Source organism: Octopus bimaculoides, chromosome 8, assembly GCF_046866305.1.
Source record: "Octopus bimaculoides isolate indiv1 chromosome 8, ASM4686630v1, whole genome shotgun sequence".
Lineage (NCBI taxonomy): Eukaryota > Metazoa > Mollusca > Cephalopoda > Octopoda > Octopodidae > Octopus > Octopus bimaculoides.
In genome coordinates this window covers 57,182,453-57,202,855 of record NC_142935.1, presented here as the reverse complement: position 1 = coordinate 57,202,855, position 20,403 = coordinate 57,182,453, and the positions used below count along the sequence as shown (strand labels likewise).

Sequence of the window (20,403 nt, the reverse complement as noted above, 5' to 3'; positions counted from 1 at the left end):
CACAGCTGTAAGAGTTTTAACTCTTATTTCTTGCAATATAGGTGCTCTCAGCACCCTCAGTCACAATTAGTGACGATTAGATTTTTCTTATATGGTTTTATATTGTACCTAGCTGCTTTTATCAATATATGCATGTGTGTGTATGTGCATTTATATGTATCTGTCTATCTGTCTTTAAGTATGTATGTATGTATGTATGTGTGAATGTATGAATTAATGTATGTATGTATGTATGTATGTATGTATTCATGCTTATAAATGGATTTTAAAAAAACACATAGACATACGTCTTTCTTTATTTCTAGAATCAGATTCTTCTCATCAGTTACACGTCCTGCGAACCGAAGCATAACATCTGGCAATAAAAGTTTTACTGATATTTTTGGCAAGTCAGTATTTTTGGCCTCTTCAATTACTACCAGACCATCCATGGATATAATGGCCGGATGCTGTATAAATGAATAAAGGAATAAATTAGAAAAATCTAGAAATGCTTTTATAGTATGCTTTTTAGTTACCAAGTATCCTTAGTCTTTATTATTTAAGTCATTGAAGAAGGGATTATTTCAAGGCTTTACGGTAATCCATTGCTCTAAAACCCTGCGTTAATACATCTCCAACTCCATCTATTTAGCTCTCTTTCTCTCACTCTCAATGTCTTTCTATCTTTCTCTCTAACATTATCTCCCCTTCCTTTCCTCTCTTTTTCTACTGAAGTAGCCAAGGCGTAGGAGTGGCTGTGTGGTAAGTAGCTTGCTTACCAACCACATGGTTCTGGATTTCGTCCCACTGTGTGGCACCTTGGGCAAGTTTCTTCTACTATAGCCTTGGGCCAACCAAAGCCTTGTGAGTGGATTTCGTAGAGGGAAACTGAAAGAAGCCCGTCGTATATATGTATGTGTGTGTGTGCATGTATATTTTGTGTCTGTGTTTGTCCCCGCAACATCGCTTGACAACCGATGCTGGTGTGTCTACATCCCCGTAACTTAGCGGTTCGGCAAAAGAGACCGATAGAATAAGTACTAGGCTTACAAAGAATAAGTCTTGGGGTCGATTTGCTCGACTAAAGGCGGTGCTCCAGCATGGCCTCAGTCAAATGACTGAAACAAGTAAAAGAGTAAAGTGTATCTCTTCTATAGTAAAACACTTATCTCCATCCCACTATTGTATTCTAACCAATAACCTTGCATAAAGTGACTTCCCTCTGTTCGACTCCCTCTCCCAGCTGAGAAGTCATTGCCTTGCAAGTTACTGGCAACCCTGCTGGTGCTGGTGCCACATTAAAAGAACCAGGTACACTCTGTAAAGTGGTTGGCATTAGGAAGGGCATCCAGCCACAGAAACCCATACCAAAGCAGACAATGGAGCCTAGTGCAGCTCTCTGGCTTGCCAGCTCCTGTCAAACCACCCAACCCATGCCAACATGAAAAGCAAACATTAAATGATGATGATGATGATGATGATGACGATGATGATAACAACAGTGACAATAATGATGATAATGATGATGATGATGTTCCAAGGCAAACTGGGTTGCACTTTTATCACTTGATTATTTTTCTACTCATGGCCATTACATCTTGATTGAGAAGCATGTTATCCAAAAATCTTCATTTTAAAACATGTGATACTATTACAAAATTATATAGATGTTTTTTTTAATTATTTTATGCCCCAAAACATCTTCACTATATTCTTTTTCCTTTTGCTCTTTGTCTCCTCTCTCTCTTACTTTTACCATCTGCGCTAGTGATGTATCTCTTCAACTGCAAAGCACTTATTCCTGTCCCCCTACTAATATTCTAACCTCTCATTACCTGACACAAAGCCACCTCCTTTAATACTACTCCCACCTCAGTTGAGAGAGCTCTTGACTTGCATATTACTTGGTGACCTCACTGGTGCCACATAAAAAGCACCCAGTACATTATGTAAAGTGGTTGGCATTAAGAAGGGCATTCAGCTAAAGCAGACAGTAAAGCTTAGTGCAATCCTCAAACTCACTAATTCCTGTCAAACCATCTAAACCATGTCAGTATGGAAAACAGGCATTAAATTATGGCGATGATTGATTTGGAGGAAGAAGTTGTGTCTATGACCTTTACATCCCTCAAAGTCGATTATGGTTGCAAGTCAGCGGTTGTGCAAGAAGGGAATTCCAGAAAGCTGATGTTCTGGGATGTTCTCTTTATTAGTCCTGGGTTTGGATTGGGTGTTCAATCTACTGCAGTGTAAAGGCCTCTCCACCCACCACAGTCTGAAGTGGAAGCCGTGAATTTGAGCTTGAGATCATGCTGGTTTGATGAGCCTACTTTGCTACACTGGCTCAACATGGCTTGCCAGAAGGATACACCCAGGAGTAGTTAAGTCAATTACATTGACCCCAGCGATCAACTTATTTTATCAATCCTCGAAAGGCAAAGTCAACCATGACAGAATTCGATGGGTATGAGTACATAAATCTATATAAAATATAAGCAGCCTCAGAGCATAATCATGTAAACACATATGATAGTCAGTGCATTCTGGGTGGCTGAGCATTGTGGGTGCTGTACAAGCAGAATCTTCGACTGATCACCAACACAAATTATCACAGATCAATCCATGCTAAGTGTAACATGGTTCACAATGGAGTATACTGTGTTGCCTCAGATCGATGATGAATGAATCATTAATAAACAAGACTCTGTTTGGTTGAGTAATCTCTTTGAAGAAAAAGTAAAGAAAGTGAAAACATGTCAAATCAAATACTTTACCTTTCCTTCAACATATGCCTGGAGATACATGTAAACTTTTTCTTTATTACATATTAAATCCCATTTTGAAGTATAATTGACATACTGATGTATAAAACTTGAAGTTCTGTTCAGTCCATATTCTGGTGTCAGCATAAAATAGCCACTCCAGGTTTCTGTAAGAAAGGTTTATAATATTTTGTCTGCATGACATGTATATTGTATGTTTGTTGTACTTATTATGCATACTGACAATAAAATATTGTATTAAATATCTTATAAGAATACAAAGTTATTGACACAAATTTAAATTTCAGAAAATAAATGAAGTAATTTTGAAATATGTAGTTGGCATGTGAAAGCAGTGTTGAGAGTTAATCAAATATTTAGATTAATTTAAATATGTTCAGGACTGCTTGACCTGTAAAAAACCATTCCCACTGCAGTTTGCCATGAATTAAATTTGTTCAAAGGCAAATTGACTGCAGTATTTATCCAGACATAAAATCTTTTATGTGCTATGTTTTAAAATACAATATATATCAGAAGATGAAGATCATCCCACCAGCAGTAGCAGCAGCTAGCTAGAATGCCAGATACATTTCAGCCCTATTGGACCTTGTCAATGGCAGATACTCAAAGTCAACTACATGCTTAAATGAGATTTGTTGTCGCTGATATATAGGAAACATGGAATAAAGCATTCACTGGTATTGCAAATAGTTGCCTGGCTAAATGAAAATTCATTATATGCAATAAAAATAGTATTAAATCAAAATAGCCATCTATGTATCATACTTAATGCAAATACATCGTTGATAAGTCCCAATGAGGCCAAATGGCATCTGGTGTTCTCTGCCCAAATTCTGCCTCTCACACATACCCAGCAATGTCATTCTAAAGATAAACAATCACATCATCAAGATCACAAAGCTATGAGATAATGCTTGATTAATGCAAATAATTAAGCATTACATTTTACAGAATAATCTAAATGCTAAAGAGTTAAACCATGCTAACTAATTAGAGAAACAAAATCATTAGATATTCATCTACAAGACAGAACATTGTCAACCAGAGTCATTATTCTGATGTTTTTATCAAACTTTCCATCTAATTGTAGATATTCCCTCTAAAAAAAACATATATTTCAATGGACCAATGCCAAAGGAAATTAAATTTGAACTATAAACAGCCCTTATGATATAAATATTAGTGATGATGCATACTTAAGATACATATTTTGTTTATGTCCTCATTAGCTGTGGGATAGCATCCTAGAAGAAAAGTCCCTTAACTTTCTAGCATTTAAATTGACCATATCCGGGCCCAAATATCTTACCTGTTTTGACATTCAAACTGGTAGCCTCACACACCTACCCTACAATATCATTCTAAAAATAAACAATCACCTCATTGAGACCTCAAAGCTATGAGATAATACATGATTGATGCAAGACAATAGGAATAAATAAGCATGACATTCAACTAAGTAATCTGAACACAAAAAAGTTAATGATACTTACTTTGAAGTATTCAGTGTTTTTTAACACTTAACATCTTAGAGGGACTTTTACCCTTGGCACTATCCTACAGCCAATGAGCACACAGACAAAATACATATATTAAGCGTATGACATTGATGATGTGAAAGGAAATGAATTATTTTTAATTTTCTCATACTTGGCTCTTTTTTGGTATAATAATGGAAACCACATTTGTCATAATTTATTGAAATCAGAAAACTTCTGTTCTGCATTCTTTCACTCCACCCAGGGCCCACAATGCCAGGGTAGTGACATGTATAAGCCTGGAATCGGTAAGAAATTTAAAATGTTTTTATGGTCCACTATTCTCATTCAGGTTTCTTTTAAAATTGACTCAGAAGAAAAAGCGGCTGAGTTCCTTTGGAGTGTTAGGCTTCATGAAAGCAATGACCAAGATCTTTGGCATTATGTCATGCTTAAGAAGACCCATCAAGCCAAGCAAAATCACATTCATGGCAGATATCGGTGTCCCGCAAATGGTACCCATGCCAGTGGCATGTAAAAGCACCCATTACGCTCTCGGAGTGGTTGGCATTAGGAAGGGTATCCAACCATAGAAAACCATGCAAAATCAGACTGGAGCCTGGCACAGCCTTTCAGTGTGCCAGTCCAGTCAAACCGTCCAACTCATGCCAGCATGAACAATGGATGTTAAATGATGATGATGATGACGATGATGATGTAATAAATAAACTTACGATCTGAGTAATATTCATGTGCAAGCTTTTTCCATTGATCTGAGGTAATTTTTGACATAACTTTCAGGTACTTTTCATGGTCTTCATGTGACATTTTGAACTGAATATCGAAATTTTGTTGTAGAAATGGTACTTCCAATTTGTGGACCAAGTTAAACTCACTGTCATCAACTTTCTCAAAAGAAAATTTATTGGCAACTTTGGTAGATTTCAATTCGTGGCTGTAATTAAGATAGTTTGTTTTTTCTATCAAATGGAACGTCATGTCAGTGTTCTTAGGTAAACGGTTGCCCTTGAAGGAGATCTCAGCCCACTTCCTGAAATTGGAATGGTGAATTTCATTTAAAAACAATTATATAGTTTCCAAATATATTGTAATCAAAAGTCTATAGTCATATGAGATTAACCTGTATTGTGCAGGAGCCAAGTGTGTTTCATTCCATTCATGTGCATTGGACACACAGGAATCAAGTTATCTAATTTTTGGTAGTGGGGTACTTTCCGGAATTCTCCACATGGTGCCAGATACAAGACAACCCAGTACACTCTGTGAAGTAGTTGGGTTAGCATTAGGAAGGACATCTAGCCATAGAAACCACACCAAAACTAGCAGTAGAAGCTAGCACAGTCCTCTGGCTTGCCTGCTCCTACCAAGCCATCCAACTCATGCCAGCATGGAAAGCTGACATTAAATGATGGCGGTGGTGGCGGCGGTGGCGGTTGTGGTGGTGGTGGTGGTGGTGGTGGTGGTGGTGATGGTTGTGGTGGTGGTGGTGGCGGTGATGATGATGACGATGACGATGATACAAGTTAAACAGTAAATTTTTCAATGTTTTTTCTCTGCTGTTTCCTTTCCAATTTATGATAAAGACCAGAACTCTAATAATATGGGGACCAGGATGTGTTGATGCTACAATAATTCACTCTGTAAGCATTTACTGTATCGAAACTGAACACTTGAGAAATATTTGTGAGAAAGGCAAGGGAATAAAACATGGCTAACCCTTCTGCAAAGAAATTTACTTCTTCCTCCCTCCTTCCCTTCTTCCCTCCCTCCTTCAATCCTTCCCTCTTCCTCCACCTCCTCCTCCTTTTCCTTCCTCTTGCCCTCTTCCTTCCTCCTTTCCCCTCCACTCTCCACTTCCTCCTCCCTCCCCTCTGCTCTTCTTTACCTCTCCTTCCCTCTCCTCTTCTTTCTTCCTACCCCTCCTTCTTCACCCATCCTTCTGCCCCCTTCATCTTCACCCCCACCTCCTCCCCTCCTCCATGCCACACCTCCTATTTACCCTGATACTTGAACTGAGGAGGTAAAGGAATGAATTTGAAGTGATTGACTAATTACATTAGTCTGATTGACTAATTACATTGGTAAGCAGGGATTCCAAAACTAATTTCATGTTGCCTCAATCAGACAAGCAACAGAATGGCAGAAAAAAAATTGGGAGAGAAATGATCGAGAAAAGAAACAAGATGATGATAATGATGATTTGTGGTGGTGGTGTTGTTGATGAAGATGATGATGATGATGACTTAGTATGCAAATTTTATTTTTACTGGCCAGCACAAAGAGGCTGTGAGGACAGATTTGCATATGATTAGCATATGTTGCACTACCAGCAAAAAATTTGGTCGGTTCAGTAGTGATGGGTTTTGTTGGCACTCCGTCGCTTACGACGTCGAGGGTTCCAGTTGATCGAATCAACAGAACAGCCTGCTCGTGAAATTAACGTGCAAGTGATTGAGCACTCCACAGACACATGTACCCTTAACGTAGTTCTCGGGGATATTCAGCGTGACACAGTGTGACAAGGCTGACCCTTTGAATTACAGGCACAACAGAAACAGGAGGTAAGAGAAAGTTGTGGTGAAAGAGTACAGCAGGGTTTGCCACCATCCCCTGCCGGAGCCTCATGGAGCTTTAGGTGTTTTCGCTCAATAAACACTCACAACGCCCGGTCTGGGAATTGAAACCGCGATCCTATGACTACGGTGATGGGTTTATACATAGACATATCTACAGTATTGAAAACATCCTGGCCACACCTACACTTGGACACATTCCTACATTCATATATGGATGCATCCACTGTTTAATTAACGAAACAAATGAAAAGACTTACTTTTCTCCATCCAGTATTTGGGCAGCACCAAAGGCTGCATCGACCTTAATCTTCTCCTGACCATGCCACTGGGGGTAATTAACATCAACCTTAATTTTGTGTTCAATGCTGTATATTGTTTTAGATCTTGGGTTCACCTGTGGGATGGTCTCAAATTGGACTGATACACGGTTTATCCAATTTTCAGGTCCATTTTTCAAAAAGTTATAAGCCTTATAAAAGATATCATGGTGGGGTCCTGGTGAAAAGGTTGGAGAAGGACTCGGCTGTGAAGTTGATGGTGGTCTTGTTCTAATTTCTGGTTTGGGTGTTTCCTATGGCAATAAGAAAGAATAATTAAACAAGTATATAAATAATTTATATATATATATATATACAAATGCTAAAATGTAATATATACAGTTCTAGACATGCCATTATATTTGATACCACAATATATACAAGAATATAGTAACTCCGGCACTAACATAGTACCAGAGAAAGAAATATCAAGTTCTATATACAATAATAGTATTACAAGCAAGTCTCTGTACTTGTAATTCAATGGGCAAGTCTTGTCACATTCTATATAATGCTGAATCTCTCTGAGAACCATGTTAAAGGTACACATGTCTGTGGAGTGCTCAGCCATTTGCATGCTAATTTTACGCGCAGGCAGTTCTGTTGAATGGATCAACAGGAACCCTAATTGTCATAATTGACAGAGTGCCAGTTATGGCAGATTTGGTGGAGGTAGAAGGTTTTAGAGTAATGTAAGAAGAATATAAAGTTCTGAGTATCTAACCTGAAAATCTCCAGCGCTTATCCTTTTGGCAAGATCGGCAAGCTTTTTCAGAAGTTTCTTAGTTGAACGTCTTTTTCTCTGAAAGTAAGTAAGCAAATATAAAATTTAATGTGTGTGTGTGTGTGTGCACGTGTGTGCATGTGCCCACGTGTATATGTGTATGTATTGAAATGTGAACTATTTACTAATTTACTTAAAAGTTTGTAGGAGGAACCGTTCAGATAATAGTTTACAAGAATATTTATGGCAGTAATGACAAGGAGGTAATTTTAGAATCTACTGGAGATTTAATAACCATTTCTATGGTTAGTATAATATAACATTATATACATATAATTATTACATTCTCCACCTCCACCCCAATGCACAGACCTCAAAATATAATCTGAGTGGCTGTGTGGTAAGTAGCTTGCTTACCAACCACATGGTTCCGGGTTCAGTCCCACTGCGTGGCACCTTGGGCAAGTGTCTTCTACTATAGCCTCGGGCCGACCAAAGATTTGTGAGTGGATTTGGTAGACGGAAACTGGAAGAAGTTCGTCGTATATATGTATATATATGTATGTGTTTGTGTGTCTGTGTTTGTCCCCCCCCCATCATCGCTTGACAATCGATGCTGGTGTGTTCACGTCCCCGTAACTTAGCGGTTCGGCAAAAAGTGACCCGATAGAATAAGTACTAGGCTTACAAAGAATAAGTCCTGGGGTCGATTTGATTCGACTAAAGGCCGTGCTCCAGCATGGCTGCAGTCAAATGACTGAAACAAGTAAAAGAGTAAAAGAGTATATATATATATATATATATATATATATATACTCTTTACTCTCTTTTACTCTTCGACTAAAGGCGGTGCTCCAGCATGGCCGCAGTCAAATGACTGAAACAAGTAAAAGAGTATATATATATATATATAGGAAAATGAAAAAAAGCCAGAATGCTGAACTGGAAGCATAATTTAATAAAGATTTTTTCTAACCAGTTTTCATTGCGATGAAGCAAATTATCAAGAAGAAGGAGAATGAAAATGTTTTTTTACAAAGAAGTACAAAAAAGTACAAAATGAAGAAAATAATATATAAAACAATAATATATAAAAAAATAAATATACCCATACATTATATTGTCTTTGAGCTTTTGTAGTTCAATAGTAGTTCATGTATAAATTGGTAGGAAAAATAAGGATGCATGAGAGTTGAGAGTTTTGTTAGGTTTAAAAAAAGGGTTAAAAGTTTGTGTTAAGCAGGAAATGTGGTGTCAAAACAGGAAGTGTGTGTAAGGGGAGACAAGTGTTTTTAGTTAGAGTTATGAACTCTTTTTTTCCCAACAGGAAGTTTGTGTCTGTTCATAGAGAAATAAGGTCACTGAGGGGTGTGTGTGTTAAGAAAAGGTTGGAATTTCTCTATGAAAAGATTCTCCTTGTTGATTCTTTCTTGTGTGGAGATTCTGTCTTTACATTGATAGAAAGGGAATATAATGAATTTAGGGTTTTTGTTTCTGGCGCAAGAGTCTATGTGGCCACTGAGTGGAATTTGGCGGTATTGAGGGAGGTTTATTTGTTCCTTATGGACAGCTACTCTTCTACGTAATGGGAGGCTCGTCTGTCCGATATAGAAGTTTTGGCAACCTGCGCAAGTAAGGACATAAATGAGGTTACCCGAGGAACAAGAGAAATTGGTTTTAATTTTAAACTTTGTTCCTCGTTTGAAGGTAAATTCAGAGCCTTCAAGTAGGTAGGGGCAGGTGCCACAATTAGGGCGTGCACATTTTTTAACTGATGGGGGTGGAAGTGGTGTATGTAGTTTGGAATTGGTTAATAATGTTTTCAAAGATTTGTGTTGCCTTTTGCATTTAAGGACTTTGTGTGTATTAATGATATTGTTCATTTTCGGGTCTGTGGTGAGTAAGGGGAGGTTTTGTTTAATTGTGGTGAATGCTTCGATGTTATTGGGGTTATGGGTGGAGATATATGGAAGTATTTTGGGGTTGGGTGTGTTATTATGTTGGTTAGTTTTTAGTGTGTTTTTGTCAAGTTCCTTGGCACGTTTTATTCCAAGATCTATGAGTGTGGAGGGATATTGGCGTTGTAACAGTGTTTTTTTGAGATCTTGTAAGCGTATTTCTTGAGTGGTTGGGTCAGAGACAATGGTGCAAATTCTTTTAGCTAAATTAAAGGGGATATTTATCTTGGTGTGTTTTGGGTGGCATGAGCTAAAAAGGAGGTATTGTTGTGAGTCTGTAGGTTTGTGGTAGATGTCGGTTGTGATTTGGTTATTAGGTGTTTTTATGATTAAGAGATCAAGAAAAGGGAGATGATGTTTGCTGAATTCCATAGTGAATTGAATGTTGGGATGTATGTTATTAAGAATGGTTTTGAATTCTAGAAGTTTTTCATAGGGTTCATTCCATATGATGAAACAATCATCCAAATATCTTTTCCAGTTATCCATTAAAAAGATGTGGACACAAACTTCCTGTTGGGAAAAAAAGAGTTCATAACTCTAACTAAAAACACTTGTCTCCCCTTACACACACTTCCTGTTTTGACACCACATTTCCTGCTTAACACAAACTTTTAACCCTTTTTTTAAACCTAACAAAACTCTCAACTCTCATGCATCCTTATTTTTCCTACCAATTTATACATGAACTACTATTGAACTACAAAAGCTCAAAGACAATATAATGTATGGGTATATTTATTTTTTTATATATTATTGTTTTATATATTATTTTCTTCATTTTGTACTTTTTTGTACTTCTTTGTAAAAAAACATTTTCATTCTCCTTCTTCTTGATAATTTGCTTCACCGCAATGAAAACTGGTTAGAAAAAATCTTTATTAAATTATGCTTCCAGTTCAGCATTCTGGCTTTTTTTCATTTTCCTATTATTTCTCCACGTGCGGTTAACACAACCCCACTATTTACTGACTTATATATATATATATATATATATATATTTATATATATATATACTCTTTACTCTCTTTTACTCTTTTACTTGTTTCAGTCATTTGACTGCAGCCATGCTAGAGCACCGCCTTTAGTCGAGCAAATCGACCCCAGGACTTATTCTTTGTAAGCCTAGTACTTATTCTATCAGTCTCTTTTTGCCGAACCGCTAAGTTACGGGGACGTAAACACACCTGCATCGGTTGTCAAGCGATGTTGGGGGAACAAACACAGACACACAAACATACATATATATATACATATATACGACGGGCTTCTTTCAGTTTCCATCTACCAAATCCACTCACAAGGCTTTGGTGGGTCCGAGGCTATAGTAGAAGACACTTGCCCAAGATGCCACGCAGTGGGACTTAACCCGGAACCATGTGGTTGGTAAGCAAGCTACTTACCACTCAGCCACTATATATATTTACAATATTATTCAAATAAAATCTCAAGATTTATATATTTTAAATTATAATCATATATTAGGAAATAGGTACCCAACTTGACGAAAAGCCTGTCAAGATTCAAGAACACCGAATGTTTTATAGGGAGTGAAGGGCTTAAGCAGAAGAGCCAGATATTGTTGATTTTGTACCTGTACAAAATACATCAACCTTGTAATGCCAGATTGACAGAGGTGAAGGTGCATGGCTTAGTAGTCAGAGGTATTTGGCTCACAATCACAAGGTTATGAGTTTGAGTCCCAGTGGCGTGTTATGTCCTTAAGTAAGACACTATTTCATCTTGCTCCAGTCCACCCAGCTGGCAAAAATGACTTGTACCTGTAATTCAATGGGCAAGTCTTGTCACATTCTATATAAAGCTGAACCTCTCTGAGAACCACGTTAAAGGTACACATGTCTGTGGAGTGCTCAGCCATTTGCACGCTAATTTTACGAGCAGTCACTTCTGTTGAATGGATCAACTGGAACACCCATTGTCATAATTGACAGAGGACCAGTTTAGGTAGACAGAGAGATTTATGAAGTTCTAAGAAGTTACTCACTGAAGCAACACCATAAATTGTACAATGGTGCATCACCAGCAGCATAAAAGGACCAAAGTCAGTGTAAGATTTTATAAGAGAATGGCACAAGTTATAGTTGCCAATGTGATATTTTTACGTTTGTAATCATACTTTTGTATTTTATATTCAGCATGATTCCTCTATACAGATTAGTCCATAATACATGTATTTGAAAAAGTGAACAATAAAACTCTTACACACAATACAAAAGCTTCTTTCTAAACAGTGCCTGTCATACAGTTTCCCACCAAATTTTTGTAAATTGTAACTTTTAAGAAAGTTTTTTTAAAATATTCTGATTGTGTCAAGAATTTTTTGCAAGAACTTCAACATTTCTCTGTGTGTGCATGTATGTTAATAAGGTATGTATGTATGTATGTATGTTAATAAGGTATGTATGTATGTATGTATGTATGCATGTTGTGTGTGTGTGTGTGTGATATCATTTTTCGATAGCTTCATCTGTCACATTAGTTTCTTCTTTTCTAAAAGGCAACTTAGTGACTGAGAAAAGAATGCAATGGGCCCTACACTTTCGATTCAGAGTAACTTTGATAGTAATTCTATAAACGTTTGTTTTGATGGTTACCAACATATGTTCATCTCTATTGACCTTTATAGACTCGGTGACAGCTGTCTTATCTTATTGATTGCTGTCACAGCCTCCCCTGAGAGCAGAAACTTCACATTCAGCAGAGATCTTACTCTAGGAGAGAAGCGAGAAGCCCATTGCTAATAATGAATAATAATTAACAGACCCATTATACAAGGTAAAATTTGTTTATTCAGAGCAACAGACATTTCTTTAAGTGAAGTTAAATATAAGAGGTAGGACATTGTTATGACTAAACTCTTAATCTGGAAACCAAATGAATTTAGTTGAAATTTTACATCTTGTATCACATTAGAGATACCAATAACTTGTAAGATTTTGGATGAAAGTTTAAGTTCCTCTTTGTTCATCCCCTCCTTCCTCTACTCATATTGTTACTGCTTCATCTTCTCTTTTTCTACCTCATTTAATTTATCAAATGTTGAAAATATAATTTTTGGTAATATTCTTTAATTGCTTTCATACCTATTTCATAGTTTTATTAGTAAACTAACAATTATGAGTACAATAATTTTTTTCTTTTTACACTGTTTATATGTTGACCTACTTATCTCTTATAATTCTGGTATATCGTTATCTTCATCATCATATATGATAGAATCTCTTGTCAAAGATAACATCTGAGTGCTCAGTTTTCTTGAGTGACCTGTACACATGATTTGTTTATAGTGATTAAATGCATGTCCTGTATATTAGCTCACTACCTGCCATCAGGCCGACACTGCCTGTATGGTGTTCTGCATGTCAGATGTCAAAATGATTGCAGAGCAATAAGAAATGAAGTGTTTTGCTCAAGAATACAATGTGCTACCTGATTCAGGAATCAAACCCATAATCTAGTGATTGTGAGTATAACACCCTAACCATTAGGCCACTACCTTCATATACATACATACATACATACATACATATGTGTGTGTGTGTATATATATATATATATATATATATATATATGCATTTATGTATGTATGTATGTGTGATTATATACATTTTATAAAATGTATGATATAAATACACACATACACACACACACACACACACACAAACACACACACACACGTTTTACAATTGTTCTTTATTTCTTTGTTTCCTTTCCCTCTTTTCTTTATATACATATATATAGAAGTACGTATCTAAAGCCTTCAAAGGGATGTTAAACACCCAAGTTCACTGGTTCACTCCAAAGCAAAGAATATAATATGTATGAATCCATATATTCAATATTGGTAAAATATACATATATAAGAATTTGTCCAGGTATCAAAACTGCAAAAATAACTTCCTCTTTAAGAGCGTGTGTGTTTGAAAAGGTTTAACAAAAGTGCTCACATTCTAGAAAAAAACTTCTTCCCCAAAAAGGTTAGCAAAATCTTCATAAAAGATGTCAATATTTTTTAAGAAAATAATTTTTTTTAAAATCACCATTACACTTCAAAAACTGTATTAATTAATCCTCATAGACTTTCGTGTGTGTGTGTGTGTGTAAAATCTTTATCTTCGAAGGATCAAAGATCCTTCCCTAGGCAATAAGTTCATAGGGCCAGTTTCCCAGATTCTGGGGCATATATATTCCACCCCTAAACAACACACACGTCCATCATGGGATTTTTCTCGTTTGTGCCAGCTTAGTGGACTTGACCAATGTGAAATGAAGTGTTTTTCGCAAGAGCACAACGCATCGCTCGGTCCAGGAATCGAAACCACAATCTTACGATCACTCCTAACCACTAAGCTACACATCTCCACATTCTTTTTCTTCAACGCATTTTTAAAAGGATTTTTCAAATCCAGGGGAAACAACCCAGTGCCGCAGGGAGTTAGTCCTAAAAAGAGTTATGTCCCTTGTGAGACAACGCAGTCGAAGTTTAAGACTGAAAACTATGTGGCCATCAACTTCAAATTTATACATTCCAACCCGGATTAATAACTAATACAATGGATCTCGTTCAGAATTCAAACCACGGGTGTTCAGTTATTTGAGCAATTAAACTACAAGGCTTATTAGTCTGTGAGTGGCTGAGTAATCCAAAGACATATGTACCATTTATCTGATTCTCACACGACATCACAACAGTATGACCAAGCTGCATTTTGGATTACAAGTACAATTCATTTGACGGGCTTCTCTACAGTTTCCATCTTTCTAGTTTCAACTCACAAAGTACAGCTCAGAGCTTGGCTTTAGAAAATAATATTTGCTTAAGATGTGTAGAGCAATCAAATCCTCGATTTAGTGATTTTGATGGGAACGTCTAAGCCATACGTTATATGTATGTAAGTATGTGTGTATGTATGTGTATATGTGTGTGTGTGTGTGTGTGTGTGCGTTCGTGTCTTTCTGTCTGACTGGCTGGTTGTATGTATGTATGCATGTGTGTGTGTGTGTGTGTGCATGCCTGTTTGCCTGACTGTGTGTGCGTGCGTGTCTTTCTGTCTGATTGGCTGGCTGGTTGTATGTGTGTGTGTGTGTGTGCGTGTGCGTGTATGTGTATGCATGTTTGTCTGCCTGGTTGGCTGACTCTGTGTGTCTGTTTGTCTGTCTGTCTGTTTCATTGGCTGACTGTATGCATATATGCAGAGGTGGGCACCGTTAATCGAAAAGTTAACTTCGTTAATCATTAATCCGTTAACCAAAAGTCAACTTCGTTAACCGTTGATCCGTTAATTCTTTAAAAGGTAACGGAAGTTAACATTAATCCGTTAACTACAGTTTAATACTCCACCGACTTTGTTGCTTCATGTCTTCCAGAAAAATGGATACTTTTAACGGAACTTTCACCAAATAATCGGTTATATCCTGTAGATTGGGTGTATGTAAAGATTTGTTGGAAAACAATTTCTGAGGGGTTGGGGAGAGGAGTTTCGGAAAATTCACAGGACCCAACATTTTCCCCTCATAACTTACTGGAAAATAGGTATTTTTTAATGGAATTTTATACAGATACCTTTCAAACCATTTAGATTACGATTACAAAGAAGTTTGTTGTCAAAAGTTTTGGAAGGGGGCGGAGGAGTTTCTGGAAAACGGATTTTCGGATCAGACGGCCCACATAAGTTGGAATTTCTCCGTTTTGACGGGGATTTTTTTCCAATGTTCTTCACCAAATTCTTCAGAATGGTGGGAGGCATCTTTTCACGCAAAATAAGAAAAAAATTTTCATCACTTCTGCCACCCCCTCACCACCCTAGTTCGAAACGATTTTGGCCATTTTTTTTCCCTACGCACTTAGAACCCGTGAGAGAAACATTTTCGGTTTAAAGATAAAGATTGTTAATAATTTCAGAGGAAAATGTGTGATTTAAGGGAGCTCTGGCTGTTGTTTCTAGCACATCCCAAAACCTCCCTCCTCATTTTTTTCTCACTCATATTTATTGATATTTTTCAATATTTTTCTCCCCATAAACAAATTTTATGGAATGATGATGTCAAAGTAATACACGAGGCCATGTTATGTATGTGTGTAAGAAAAAGAAACCCACCTAAAAATATCTTTAGTATTCATATTAATTTGTCGAATGTAATGCTTATTTGTTCATGTTAGTTTGAATTATTCAGGTTCAAGAGGGGTGTCCACAATAATTGCTTGTGACCTTGTAAATATTTTGCATACAGATTTGAAATTTTGTCACTGGGTGCTTTATATACCACTGGTTTATAGGTTATGTAATTTTAGCTGATCTTGCTGAGTGAATTTGACTTTTATGGACAGGTAAATTTAATTAACAGGTGTAAAAGCAATAACATTATGGATAAACACTAAAATTGAAATTTTTAATGCATCTTACCTGTTTGATTTGTTACTAAAATTATCCCAGATGGCAGCCAATAAAAATGTTGTTACTTTTCAAGATGAGGTACATTAATTTGAATTAATTAAAATACAGGTATAATAGGTACAAGATTTTATTCTTTTGGTAAATATTTCGTACCCTAAAGTGGAATAATTTTTTTCCAGTTTTTTTTTTGGGGGGGGGGGGGGGTGCATTCAATGTATCTGACCTCCAAACCCACCACAAGCCACTTTTTTCTGGAAAAGAAAGGGTGGGGGGACATCAATCACTGTTTTCTCTTGACAGGACAAAGAAATTTCCTGCTGTCTTTGCAAGCAACAAGCAGGTGGATTTGGTTTCAAATCCAAGCAGGGCCAAATGAGGTCCTACAAGTTATTTATAACGACAAGTGGCATTATATCGGGGTTGAAAGAATGACACATACAATATTAAATATGCTAAGACAATCTGAAAACAATAGAAACTTTTAAATGTTTACCAGCTTTTATCAAATTTTTGGGTTAACAGACTTGAGTTAATGGAAGCTAAAGATAATGGAAGTTAATTAGTTCGATAATTATTTTCAAAGTTAACTTAAAAGTTATATCATTAACAAAAATGTTAACTTCGTTAATTAACGATTAGCAGATTAACAGACTTACGCCCAGCTCTGCATATATGTATATACATATGAATGTATATTGTTTAATATATTGGTTTCAAATTTTGGCACAAGGCCAGCAAATTTGAAGGAGTGGGTAAGCTGATTACATCAACCCCCAGTGTTCAACTGGTATTAATTTATCAACCCGAAAGGATGAAAGGCAAAGTTAGCCTTGGTGGAATTTGAAATCAGAACATTGAGACAGACAAAATGCCGCTAAGCATTTTGCCTCGCATGCCAATGATGATTCTGCCAGCTTGTTGTCTTATATGATTTAAGATATTAATTTGCATAAAAGAAAGTCAGCAACTTACACTTGGACGTTTGTTGTAATCAATTTCATAATTTGCCAAAAATTTTAGAGGGCTGGTCACTTTCTTGAATTTCACTGCCAATGCAGTGTCGTCCTTTCTATGACGGTAAACCATTTTAAACAGTTGGACTTTTGTGTCTGGAGATGGAGTTGTGATGACCATATCACCAGTCATTTCCAGATATTCCTGAAAAGAATCAAATAAAAATATTTGCATTACTTCAAAGTAACAATTTCTGACAAAGGCATGATGAGTTTTTCTCTCTCTCTCTCTCTCTCTCTCTTAATTTTTCTTTTCTTTTTGGTGGTGTAAGGAGGCTGTAGATAATCAAAGCTTGATGGTTTCATATTTTATAATCCCTGCTGGAAGAGAGATGGAATCGCTGCTATCTCTAGCATTCAAACATCCATCACTGACAAGACCAAGGAAGGTTGAAATCAAGTGATCTGATGGTCTCAGTGCTGGAGGTGGTGGGGATAACTCTTCCTGCTACCAATATAAACAGGAGTGCATTTTGTACCAAAATATGAGAGTTTCTCTCACAGTAACTATCGTCATCATCATCATCATCGTTTAACGTCTGCTTTCCATGCTAGCATGGGTTGGACGATTTGACTGAGGACTGGTGCAACCGGATGGCTACACCAGGCTCCAATCTAATTTGGCAGAGTTTCTACAGCTGGATGCCCTTCCTAACGCCAACCACTCAGAGAGTGTAGTGTGTGCTTTTACGTGTCACCCGCACGAAAACGGCCACGCTCGAAATGGTGTCTTTTATGTGCCACCCGCACAAGAGCCAGTCCAGGGGCACTGGCAATGATCTCGCTCGAAAACCCTACAAGGCCAGTCAGGCGGTACTGGCAACGGTCACGCTCAGGATGGTACATCTTATGTGCCACCCATATATATATATATATATATATATATATTCTTTTATTCTTTTAAAATATATATATATTGTCAATATATCATATAAAGTATAGAGCAGTAAAGTATTAAAGTAATAAAGTTAATGTCTAGTCATAGAGTGACCAATAGTTTTGCATACATGAAGGCTGTAGCTTCATGGACAACTCATCAGACTCTAGTCTGAAGAGTTAAATCTGTCTTCAGACTAAAGTCAGATGAGTCGCCCATGAAACTACAACCTTCGTGGATGCCAAACCATTGGTCATTCTATGACCTGAAATTAACTTTGTTACTTTAATATACATACATATATATATATATATATATATATATATATATATATATATATATATATATATATATATATATATGATGTACTTCTTTCAGTTTCTGCCTACAAAATCCGCTCACAAGGCTTTTGTCAGCATGTGGCTATTGCAGTAGACTCTTGTCCAAGGTGCTAAATATTTTTGGGTTCATACTAGAGTCAGATGTTACATCCTCTAGTCTCTATGACTGTTGAATTTATAAAAAATGGATTTTCCCATGGTGTGGCTTATTATCTTGGCTGGAGACTTCATCACTTTTGGAAGTAAAATGTTACACCTATATTTTCTCTCATTGCATTTGTTTTACCTTTGAATGAATGAATCATCCATTGGGTGTTGCTTGTAGATGATAGATGCGCCCTTTTAAAGCCTAGCCAGGCTCATGGGCCCGGTTTCCCGGTTTCCATGGCGTATGTATTCACCAGCTGGATGGGACGCCAGTCCATCGCAACGTTACTCATTTTTGCCAGCTGAGTGGACTGGAGTAACGTGAAATGAAGTGTTTTGCTCAAGAACACAATGTGTCGCCCGATCCAGGAATCGAAACCACAATCTTACGATCATGGTGCTGACACTCTAACCACTAGGCCACGCGCCTCCATGGGTGTTGCTTGTACAAAAGATATATTTTTTATGATTTCACTGTCATTATTGTCATCATTATTGTTATTTTCTTATCTGCATCATCATTGGTGTAATCTTTATCTTTTATCTTTTACTTGTTTCAGTCATTAGACTGTGGCCATGCTGGGGCACCACCTTAAAGAATTTTAGTTCAACAAATCAACCTCAGTACTTATATTTTTTTTAAAGTCTGGTATTAATTCTATCGTTCATTTTTTGCTGAGTCACTAAGTTACAGGGATGTAAACACACCAACACCAGTTGTCAAGCAGTGGTGGGGGACAAATACAGGCACAAAAACACACTCATATATTTATACATGGCAAGCTTCTTTCAGTTTCCCTCTACATAATCTCACAAAATTTGGTCAGCCTGAGTCTATAGTAGAAGATACTTGCCCTAGATGCCACACGGTGGGATTGAACTAAGAACCATGTGGTTGTGAAGCAAACTTCTTACCACACAGCTACAACTGATCTCAATAATGCCTTCTTTGTTATTGCCACAAGGGTAGTGAATGAGGGAATGTTACAGAAGCAGGCTGCAAAAATATACAGATTTACAATAATAACTTTTCTATTATAGACACAAGGCTTGAAATTTAGGGGATGGGGGAATCGTCAATTACATCGACTCCAGTACTCAACTGGTATTTATTTTGTCAACCCTGAAAGAATAAAAGGCAAAGTCAACCTTGGGAAAATTTGAACTTAAAGCGAGAAGACGGATGAAATACTGCCAAGCATTTCCCCCGGCATGCTAACGATTCTGCTAGTTCACTGCCTTCAGATTTACAATAATAACAAACAACTCACATTTAAACCTTGGGAGAGGCATTATGCCGGTAATAAACACATGCACTGGTTCAGTCCTTTTGCCTGACTGGCCTTGTAGGGTTTTCGAGCGAGATCGTTGCCAATGCCCCTGGACTGGCTCTTGTGCGGGTGGCACATAAAAGACACCATTTCAAGCGTGGCCGTTTTCGTGCGGGTGACACGTAAAAGCACCCACTACACTCTCTGAGTGGTTGGCGTTAGGAAGGGCATCCAGCTGTAGAAACTCTGCCAAATTAGATTGGAGCCTGGTGTAGCCATTCGGTTGCACCAGTCCTCAGTCAAATCGTCCAACCCATGCTAGCATGGAAAGCAGACGTTAAACGATGATGATGATGATGATGAAACAGTATATAGTTTTTTGCTTTTAGTTGGTTTTTTTTTTTTTTTTTTTGTTAAATCATTTCATTGCACTCTTGCAATCTCTTCAGTAACTTGTCTCTCCACAATCTCTTCAGTAATTTGTCTCTCCACAAGT

The 20,403-nt window shown here is 37.2% G+C and overlaps 1 protein-coding gene across 1 annotated transcript in view; it reads right to left on the bottom strand.

Moving 5' to 3' along the window:
- The window catches only part of LOC106876216 (uncharacterized), a 106,200-nt gene that overhangs the window by 22,130 nt on the left and 63,667 nt on the right, over window positions 1–20,403 (bottom strand). The window contains exons 24-29 of the mRNA XM_014924684.3: window positions 17,231–17,416; window positions 7,885–7,962; window positions 7,101–7,414; window positions 4,981–5,297; window positions 2,757–2,911; window positions 288–449 (exon numbers count right to left, since the gene is read on the bottom strand). Coding sequence (XP_014780170.2) covers window positions 288–449; window positions 2,757–2,911; window positions 4,981–5,297; window positions 7,101–7,414; window positions 7,885–7,962; window positions 17,231–17,416 — 1,212 coding nt within the window. The remainder of the gene's footprint in view (window positions 1–287; window positions 450–2,756; window positions 2,912–4,980; window positions 5,298–7,100; window positions 7,415–7,884; window positions 7,963–17,230; window positions 17,417–20,403) is intronic.